Raw genomic sequence first — 11221 nt, 5'->3', positions numbered from 1 at the left:
TATTTGCGAGACCTTTTCGGTAAGATAGATTACATCAGACTTAAAACAGGCTTGAAAGTGCACAGAACTGCCACCATTTACCTTTCCATGCTTTACATTATTAACAGGTTCTCTAGTTAAAGCGACACTCTTATTCAAAATCATTACACACATGAATAACAAACATCAATTTTGACTGACAAACCTTTAACTCCTTTTCAAATAATGCATTTATTGAAATATTAATTACTGATAACAATATTGTAACCTTGTTTTTAATAGCAAAAAGCGTAAAAATATGCTGAAATGATTGGTGAATGCTAAAATATTTACTGTGGTCTAATATAATGTCATTAGGTAGAAAGACCGTGTTTTATGCTCATTTCTTTCAAATTAAACTCGGTATCGTTCATAAGAACCATTGCTTTCGACATTTATTCATCCTTTCTGGATTATCAAAAAAAATGTGGCAAATCTTATTTGGGAGTAAGAGTGCATCTTTAAGGTTTGCGCATTCAACTTAATAAGTTATTTAACTAGCGCAAAACAGAGCACATAAAGGTAAATATTAAATTTCAGGTAAACATTTTATGTAAGCGGAGCAAATCATCGTCTAAATAAAGAATTTGGAATTTCAATGTTCACCTGAAAAAAAATGTATTTTGAATGATAATATCAATATTAGAAGGAGGAAAAAGTAAATATGTATGGATATGTGTTAGTGTTTCTTTTCTTAACCTGTTTAGCAGGTAATACATTTTGTTGTTTAAGGAGAAACGAGCCAATTATTTAGTAAATATCAGCAAACCAATGATAAAAGATTGCTGACAAAATATCAGATCGCAGATTTTCATATTTTCGCTCGAAAATCAATGTTTTATGGCTTAAACCGTTACAAACATCAGTTTTTGAACTTAAATATAAAAATCTGCGATCTAAGTTTTTTGTCAGCAGTCTTATATCACTGGTTTCCATGGATTTTCTCAAAAATTGGCTCGTTCCAAGACAAAAATTAAAAAAGTTGTCAAAACGTTTAATCTGTGAGAGTGCAGTTTAAGGTTAATAAAAGATATCTTTAGATGATTTTGGTAGCAAACGTTTAAGAAGATCTAAAATGTGTGGGGTGTTTTCAGGAACATCATTCTCGGCATGTCCACCTGGACACTGCAGCCTAGACGAAACGAGTTTATTGCAAAATGAAAACTGTGACATCGAAGCTGACACCGAGTGTGACATTAATGTCAACTGTAATGGAGATGGGAAATGCTTCTTTGACCAGTACACGAAAAACATCACGTGCATCTGCTCTGAGAAAAGAATTGGTGACACGTGTCAAAACAATTATACTGCAATAGAAACGCCATGTTCTTCTACCCTTGATTGCCATGGTGGTGTGTGCATAGAGGCCGTACCGGGGGATAATACGACAAATTATTGTGATTGTCCTTTGGGCTTCAAAGGATCAAGATGCGAACACATAGATAGAAAATTCCTTTCAGAAAGTTGGGAATGTGAAAATGAAGCAAAGGCATATATTCAAGGACAATACTTTGGGTGCTCTTGCAAATGTGGTACTGTCGGACAGTTTTGCGAGAAAATGGACGAACGAGCTCTTTATCAGAACAATTGTGATAATCGACTTTGTAAAAGGGGTAAGTGTGTTCGATTTATAAGCGGTTGGCGGATTAGCTATGGCTGTAAATGTCCAAATAGTTTCACGGGTACATTTTGCCAGTACCCAAATACAAAGGAAATACTACCACAAAAACAATCTAGGAGCCAGTGTCCAAGTATGAGAAACAATCGAATGTGTAGAAATGGAGGTTCTTGTTTTGTAAATAATGAAAACGGATGGCATACTTGTGAGTGCCCATGTGGATTTCATGGTGATTTTTGCCAGTTCAGGGACAACATTACAAATGATAATTACATAGATCCCTGTGTTAAAAATGCGAACTATGGTAAAGATTTATATAGTTTAGGTGCTTCGGAAACAGTTGGAATAACACTCGCTGTAGTCGTTATTGTAGCATTTCTAATCATAGTTGTTTGGTATATGAACGATAGAAGAAAACATAAAGAGGGATCAGCACAGAATGTTCATACAAGACAAAATTTCGAACAGTTTAATACACACTTTTCCTTGAATGCATCACAGAATTCCATTCCTGCTGTAGGTTTCATAGGTCCGCCAAGCTATGAAGAAGTATGCCAACAACCGCCGACATATTTTGATGCTTTGCGAAGTATGCCTTATTAGAACATAAGTTTAGCATACAGCCTTGTCTTCCAAAAGTAGGTGTTTTAGGCAAACATATGTATATATTTTGTTTTTGTGTTCGTTGTGATTGTGATTGTATAACAAACATAAACTTTGAGTGATAAACCTTTAACTACTTACTAAATAATGCATTTATGGAATATATATATATATATATATAACTGATAACAAGATTGTAACCGAGTATTTAATAGCTGAATACGCAAAAATATTAATTGACTGGTGAGTGCTAAAATATTTACTGTGATCTAATATCGTCTCTTAAGATAGAAATACCGTGTTTTCTGCACTTTTCTTTCAAATTAAACTCGTTTTCGATATTTATTCATTCTTTTGGGTATACTAAAAAATGTATTAATTGTGGTAAATCTAATTTGGAAGTAAAAGTGAATCTTTAATGTAATTTCTTGGACAATTTGTTTGAAAACTGCTCGATAATAACTAAAACACTGTAATAAATAATAACAGTTGATTAACGAGTATGTTGAGTTGGAATGCCTGGTTACAGGCATGTTATTTTGGAGGGCCAAGTGGAAGGAATAATTATTTCTTTATATTGTTTTTTTTTAGCAAAAAAAAACGTTGAAATGTCATGCAGTTGATGATATCGTTTCAGAAGGCTTTTCAAATAAGAACGCAGTTGTGTGCCATTTAAAAAAGAATGTATTTGTTTATTTAATTATTTACTTTTTGTGACGAAAAAATAATAAGAATGATTAGTGAAATAAATTTGAAAAAATCTGCTCTCTCGCATCGTTTTCTTTTTCAAAAAAAAAGTAAAGATTATTTTGCCTTGGTCTGTGTTATGCACTATAATTCCAGTTTCGTTAACACTTGTTGCATGGCAAGTTTGAATTGGGTGTCGACGTTTTCGGCTAGTTCTCCACAACATCAGTTCTGAAAATATACAAAGAGAGAAACATATATACACATGCATGCTAGTATCAATGCTTGCGAATATTTGAAAATATATAAAGCCAAAGAAGGTAGCACATACAATACTCAATATAATATATTTGTAATTCCGTATCTTTAAGTTGTTGGGCTTATTTACGACGTTCTGTGGTCGTACCATGATGCTCAGTGGTTGATTCAGGAGTTTAAGTTACTTTGGGCGCAATTTAATAAGAACGTGTGCCCCCTTCTACAGGGATGGAGAACGGCTTAGGAGGGTTAAGGAGATCCCCTCCCCCAAACTTTTATATAATTGATGTTTTATATGATTCACTCGGGTGTGATGTATGCATAGTTTTGCTACCATATTGACATGAAAATTTCATTGGATTATTTTATTTTATTTTTTATTTATTTATTGGATTGGAGTGTGTGTTATTTATATAAATGAAAACGTTTACAGCACACATCTGTCATATAATGTTTCAAAACATTTTATGAAAGTTCTTTTAACTGAAATGAGGTTGAAAAAATGGCTTAGTTGAAAAAAAGCAAAAATGTAAAACTTAGGAATTGGGGTGTTCTGAAAACTTCTACTACTTTATAATTGCCTATCTGCAATTTTATTGGCTGAATATGTAGGTTGTATTCTAAACAGGTGTTCATTAAGTGTATATACTTAAGGATGTGTATATTATCCATGTAATTAAAATCGCCCAGTACTGTTTGCCATATCTGTTGCTTACATTTATCTGATAACTTGGCGTACATTGCCTGCATTAAATGTCTGGGAGAAGATGGAAGTTTTGATCAGTATTATTCTTACAGGTGAAGAACTCTATGTCTCAATGTACCAAATCTCATCCAAGCTCAAATGTATGGTGTTAGTTTCTACAATCTACGTAAATCTTCTTTTACAAAATAAACAATTATTTTCAAACTCATTAATCCCTCGAAAACTTAATTTGAACGTCAGTGTCCGAACTCCCCGTTTCTCAGTCACTTACTTGCGCTATCATTTTCTTCTATCATACATACAAACATGTATACATATCTAACATACACTCAACTTTCTTCTCTTTTCCTTCTTTTGTACCGTTCGACATTGAAACCGATTAAGCTACTCTTGCTTATGCATTCTATTATAATCATATGCTAAAATATTTACATTTATAATGAGTTTCTGCAATGCCTTTTCTTAAATTGACACTCTTATTCAAAATCAATGCATACACATGAATGACAAACATAATTTTAGAGTGATAAACCTTTAACTACTTACTTAATACATTCTCGTCCACCAGAGTGGTGATGCAATGCGTACCACATGTTAGATGTATCATGATCGAATCTCTGATAAATGAGGACGACTTAATAATGCACTTATGTATAATATTAATTACTGATAACAAGATTAAATATTTGAAAACGCAAAAATATTAAATGATTGGTGGGTCCTAAAAAATTTACAGCGATCTACTATCTTCTCATAAGGTTAAAATACCGTGTTTTCTGCACCTGTCTTTCAAATTAAAATCGGTATCCTTCATAAAAAAAACAACATTTGTTCGACATTGGTATATTTAAACAATTATATAAAGTGTGAAAAATCTTATTTGGGAGTACGAGTGCATCTTTAATTTGATTAAATTTTATCTAAACTGGAAACACAATTTATTGCAACATATTCGAAAAGGAGAGAGGGGATAATATGTGTTGTTTCAATGTATTTTTTATGAAACAAATTATGTTTAAAGTAACTCTATGGCGAAGTCTATAATACATTTTTATGTGATACCAAATACTGAGTAATGGATAAGAACTATATCTGACTGTCAGTACAGTTCGTCAATCAGTTCCGATTATGAAGCAGTTCCGGTTAACTTTTATATTTCGTTTCCCATGCTAGAAAGAATTAGATAGAATCAGAAAAAATTCCCATCGATTCCCATAAAATAGCCTTTTCCCTGCACAATTTACAAATTTTTGGTTTTGACATATTGTTTACTTCCGGTCAAGCGCCTACTGACACAGATTACTGCAGACGATATTTTGCAGAAATTGACAACGGAAGAAAGTAGTGTGTGAAATTCTTTACAAAAGTTATATTTTAATGGCACCAAAACGGAAAAAGGTAAATTTTAAAAGTTTGTTCTATTATTGCAGTACCAGCACAGAAAAAATCTAATGCAAATGTAAATGCATTCTGTCTATGTGACCCACTTTTGTGAGGCATGTTATTGAACCAATTACGGATCAGTCATTCGTGAATTCATGATATTTAGGGGTCTGCTCAAGATTATTATTATTTTCAATTTATCATAGCTGATGCAGCAATTATCATTGATTGTGTTTTGTTTGCATGTATTGATGCCCTCAAAATGTGGAAAACATTTAGTATTACACTTGTTAGTGCGTATGTCTGTCTGTACGTATTTTAACTTACTACAGTAATTACTTATTATTTATTGACTGTATCAACTTTACTAAGGGGATAAACTCTGATATAGCCATTTATTTCTCATAGCTATTGTTCCTTTAACACAAGTGATGTTTTTAAAGAATAAAAAGTTATATAAAACATGTACGTAATATGCATTTTCTAAACATTAAAGGTAACCCCAGGGACCAGTCAAGTAGTCAGATCAGCAGAGAAGGTGAAGAAGAAATACAAAAAGCCGCAATCTCCACACAAAGACAAGATAGTGAGAACAAGAGGTGCCTTGTACGACGTAAAGCTTCGATAGAGCACAGTCTCAGTTACAGTTATTTGTACAGAAGAGTCTCAGGGGAGACTGCAATAGCTTCAAGGAATGGACCAGGAACAGTATTTTCTAGGGAAGAGGAAACAGAACTTGCTCAGTATCTTAGTGATATAGCGAAAAGAGGGATGGGGCTACGGCCCTGTGAGTTTCTGGATCATATCCAGGGTATTATACGGAAAGAAAACAGGAAAACTCCATTCACTGATGATAGACCTTCCTATGAATGGTACAAGAAGTTTATGGATAGAAACAAATACATTGTTGGCTTAAGGAAAGAAGTTTTGCTTGAAGCTTCAAGAAGCAGACTCACAAGTGAACGGTTTGATAAATGGTATTCAAACTTCAGAGATTTCCTAGCTGAGAAAGATCTTCTCAACAAGCCCGAACGGATATGGAATGCCGATGAGACCGGTTTTCAAATGGGAAGTAAAGCAGGATATATAATTGGACCTTGTAGGGAGAAATTTCCAACACAAGTACCACATATGTCAGGATCATCGACGAAGGCACGATTGACCGTTATGTTTTCAGCAAGTGCTAGTGGGGCAATGATGCCACCATTCTACGTTTACCCTGCCCCACCACCAAAAGGTGTTAATCCATTAAATTGTTCCTTACAGGTGGATTTGTGTCCTACACGGAAAAGGGGTGGATGAACATTGAAACATTTGAGAAATACCTTGACCACTTTGACAAACATATTGTGACAGAAAAACCGGTTGTATTGTTGATAGACTCAATTGGTTCACACATCAATCGTACAATATTCACGATCAAGGGGAATTGAACTGTACAGAATTGTGCCTAATGCAACTCACCTTATGCAACCACTTGACAAGGGCGTGTTTGGACCAATGAAGAAACAGTGGTATACGATTGTCCGGAAACACAATCGAGAACACCCGGGTGTAGTAATAAACAAAACAAAACAAATTTTGCAGAGAAGTTAAAGGATTGCTTTAACGATTTGTACAAGCCATGTACTATCGTTAGTAGCTTTCGTTCATCAGGCATCTACCCTGTCAACCGTGAAGTCATCTCAGATGAGCAGTTGAAGACAGGTCTAACATTCAGTGAATCTGATGGGGCATCCATAGTAAAGGAATCCGAGAAGGAATCAGAACAGAGAGAAAATACTCATTGATATAAATGAAGAAGTATTCAATGCGTATGCAAGTGTATTGTCAACGCCAGTTAAGCAGACGTATGAAAACAGGCTGCAAGAGAATTTCGATATAAAAGGCATATCACCAGGGTACGATACTCATGTACTTTTAAAGTCGAAGGTGCAAAGAAAAGTAATATCAGACGAAAGTATCCAGTCAGATAGCTCAACTAATAATCAAGATCCAGTGAAAGAATCTAACCAGAAAGAAGTCAGATAGTAAAACATCTGAAAGTCATGTGTCGCATGTAATGAAAAAGGCATTGAAATTACCCAAAGTCTCATCTATGAAAGTAAAACGCAAAAGCACTTTAGACGAACTACCTGACCACCTGACCTCGCCTGAGTGTATCAGAAAACTTGAGAATAAAAACTTAGATAAGATACGGAAGTTTGCTGAGAAAGAGACGAAGGCAAAACAAGTTTATTTGAAAGCTACGTCATCTGGCAACCTCGCAGTGAAAGGAAAAGCCCCAGTAAATGCTGCAGTGAAAGGAAAGTCCGCAACAAATGCCTTTAAAGGAAAAGCAGCAGTGAAATATTCAAAAGGTGACAGACAAAAGAGAATTGAACCGAGCATAGAATGTGATTTGAACAATAATAATGATGCTTTTTGTGTTGTCTGTGAAATGACATGGACTGAAGATCAGGCACTAATGCTTGGCAACACATGGATTCAATGTGATAATTGCACAGCATGGCTGCATGAAGACTGTTTTATACCAATAAGTTTTGAGTATGACAAGACAGAAGAGAATTTTGTTTGCCATAACTGCAAATAAGACAGAAGAGAATTTTGTTTGCCATAACTGCAAATAAGTCAACTGAATAGAGCTCAGAGAAAGTTGTTCATGTTTCAAATGTGTTAAATTCTAAGAAAACCTACTTCAAATGTGAAGACATACATGAAAAATAGTGTTTCAAACCTGCTTCTCATGACAAATTTACAAACCTACTTTAAATGTGAAAATATATAAAAAATACGTATTGTACTTTAAATGTGTTACTTTTTACAAAGAAGACATTTTACAATAGTATTTGATATACATTTTACTATCCACAGAGTATGGACATTTGATGATGATACAAATTTTGTCACATTGCAAATTCAAAACTCATTGTACAATAACCTCATTTTTATATTTAAATATTCTATATAGTAATGAGTGTATAACATTATATGATATGTTGCCTTTGAAAATGAAACTTATGTTATAAACATTTATAATACACATTATTTTATAAGCACCTTTAGAACACTTTAGTTCTTTTGCTTTGGTGAATGTATGTGAGCATTATATCTTAGAATAGATGCTTACAATTCTAAAATGCTACATAAATATTAAAAACTTTATTGCATTTTTCATGTTAAAGGTATGTTGATCAGGTGGCTGGGTAACACTGTTACGCACATTTAACTCTCCAGATCTTTTAAAAAACATTCAGAAGCAAGATAGTAGTGGTGAACCTTCTTCCAAGCAACATGATGGTGTTCCTTTGTATCAAATGACTTTGAAGCACTCAGTCATCAAGGGATATCATGCTTTTGAAATAAGACCTCCAATGACTACACCATCTTGTCTCCTTAATGTTCAACCGGAGTACACAAATATCAAGGATGTATGTGCCTGTCTAGTGTGGATTCCTGAGTTGGATTTCTTTTCAAAGGATGAACTGGGAATGACAACTGACGAAAAAAGACATTTAAAGCTAGAGGATGTGGCTGGTTTGCCAATTGGTCGTGCTCCCAGATCTTTGGCACCCTTCTTCAGAAATATCATAGACAGAGGTGGCAAAGTGTCCTCAGAGGTCACAGGTGCACCTGTACCTAGCTACCCACCCTGGCCAGCTCAACATGAAGAAGGGGGTGGGGTTGTGCTACCATGTAATTACATCATTTCTACCTCATGTGAAGATGACTTTAAGGTTATTTCAGATGCATTAAATGCAATACCTGAAGGATCATCAAAGGAACTTGTGATGTCATGATTGTTGAAATAATAAATCAGTAACTAACATTGTACATAGTGAGTTTTTATTTATTAAAACATACTTAAAACAAATTATTTTCAACAACAAGAGTAGAAAAAGGTGTAAATATATTGGTTCTGTCAAAACAAATACACAGCTGTCAAATCTGACAGTCAACTTTCAGTTTGAGATGGTCCCTAATTCTGTTTTCGGAACACCTTAAATTAACCGGAAGTGGTTGAATATGGTCTTGAAACAAAAGTTAACTGTGTCAAAATTAACGCATGCGGGAAATAAAATGATTGTAGCATATTTCAGGCAAGACATTTTGCATATCAGCCACCTATAAACAAAAATTAGTTTAATGCATTAATAGATTTTTTCGCATCGAATAAATTGATTAACCGGAACTGGTTGACGAACTGTAGTTGGAATCAATAACCGATGTAATAAACTGATCTAAGTAAAAGACGCTACATAGGAAAAATGTATATATATATACATATATGTTTCACGAACTCAAAATAGTCATCATAATCTCAGTAGATTGGGGTTTTTTTCATGTCTCTAGTTCGTGGACAAAGAAATTTATGTTCCAGTACACATCCATGGAGTCAAACGTGTGTCAGCGCACATTTTGCACGTGCGACACATACAACTATAAAATGTTTTAACCCAAAATACTACATGTATAGCCGTACATTGATTTACAAAACGAATTTTGGAAACAAGTTGTGCTTCTTTTAATAGTTTGGAATGCCTGGACTAAGCAATGAAAGTTATGCTAGGATGTTAGAAATGCTAGAGTGTGGCCGTACCCTAGAAGCCTTCGATAGACGTTTTAACGTGTCTTGTTCGACACTATCACGCTAACTACATGGGTAAATTAAACGGGGAGTGGGACAGACAGGCCAAAGTTAGGTGCGCCTCGCATGACGTAAGCACGTCAGGACAATATAATATGTACACGTCATCTCCGCAATCGGTTTGTTACAGCGCGGCCAACGTCGAACCTTATAATGGCAATAGAAAAGGACTATAAACCTCAGCGTCAAGTTCGACATCACTAGGCGGTAGACAAAGGTGCACCTTTCGTGATATTTAATAATGAATTACGATTTAATCTCTGTAACACTGACGGGAGTCTGCGTGTATACAGGCGTCGTCACAAACGCAACGTGCGTAACTGCGTATTGCAATATAACCATTACGGTGGCGGTGGTGTTTGGGCGGCAATCAATCACTCATTTCAACCTGACCTCTATTTCGTCCGAGGAACACTAATTGCAAGAAGATACATTGACAAGGTCGTTTAACAGGTAGTCGTGCCTATGGTACGTCAACGCCCTGGGTCAGTATTTCAGGAAGAAAATGCACGTCCTCTGTCAGAAAGACTTACCATAAACTCTCTACACATTAACGGCGTAGATACTCTTCCGTGGCCCTCTGTCTCACCTGACCTCAATCCAATGTAATACATGTATCATGTCATATGACCTCGTCTACGTCATCGTCCGCAGCAGCCACGCAATGTTTAGGAATTGACAATTGCTCTTCGGGAAAAGTGGGACTGCATTCAGATGAACCTGGTGCGCAGGTTGTGTGGGTCTATGAGGCGTAGACTTGACGAAGTTGTTGTCTATCATAGACGTCATACTCGATACTGAGATCATATGGAGGTGATCATTTTACCTATCAGCATAATGATCAATTCGTGACTTTCTGAACTATTTGTTTGCTGTATGATTTTTTTATATATATTAGGCTATGGAGACTAATCAATTTACGCGGCGATTTTAAATTACATAAAAATACAGTTTAAAACAATAGCACAACTGTTTATATGCAAACATTAGTTTCAACATTTGAAGTTTACATACATTTGTGTTGAAAGTTTTAGCTATTAATGAGTTAAAATGTGTAAGCGTTCGTGAGGGGCTATTTTAGTGTTACTTGATGATAGTGACATTCTGAGGCTGGAAAACAATTACACAACTGTTTAATATTAAAAACAGCTATCAAGGAATTGGAAAGTGTAATCGTTCGAGAGAGACTATTTCTGCGTTAATTATTATATTAAGGAACATGTCCTTGCCTTTACCAGCCAATTTCCGTTTTATGTAATGGTGAAACGCAACCTTTTGCGTGCTGTAAGTTTTCTTTCTG

The 11221-nt window shown here is 35.0% G+C and overlaps 1 protein-coding gene across 2 annotated transcripts; it reads left to right on the top strand.

Moving 5' to 3' along the window:
• Positions 1–586: 586 nt before the first annotated feature.
• Positions 587–3003, top strand: LOC128208764 (neurogenic locus notch homolog protein 1-like). 2 transcript variants are annotated; one of them, XM_052912343.1, is made up of 2 exons: positions 587–728; positions 1113–3003. In XM_052912343.1, the coding sequence occupies exons 1-2, from the start codon at positions 683–685 to the stop codon at positions 2237–2239; spliced, it is 1173 nt and encodes a 390-aa protein (XP_052768303.1). In that variant the 5' UTR covers positions 587–682; the 3' UTR covers positions 2240–3003. The 2 variants fall into 2 exon arrangements, with proteins under 2 accessions (XP_052768303.1, XP_052768305.1); XM_052912345.1 differs by having other exon boundaries at positions 606–676.
• The last annotated feature ends 8218 nt before the right edge of the window (positions 3004–11221 follow it).

Source organism: Mya arenaria, chromosome 11 (genome assembly GCF_026914265.1).
Source record: "Mya arenaria isolate MELC-2E11 chromosome 11, ASM2691426v1".
Classification (NCBI taxonomy): Eukaryota; Metazoa; Mollusca; class Bivalvia; order Myida; family Myidae; genus Mya; species Mya arenaria.
The sequence above is the reverse complement of the archived record's forward strand: the minus strand, read 5'-3'. Positions and strand labels throughout refer to the sequence as shown.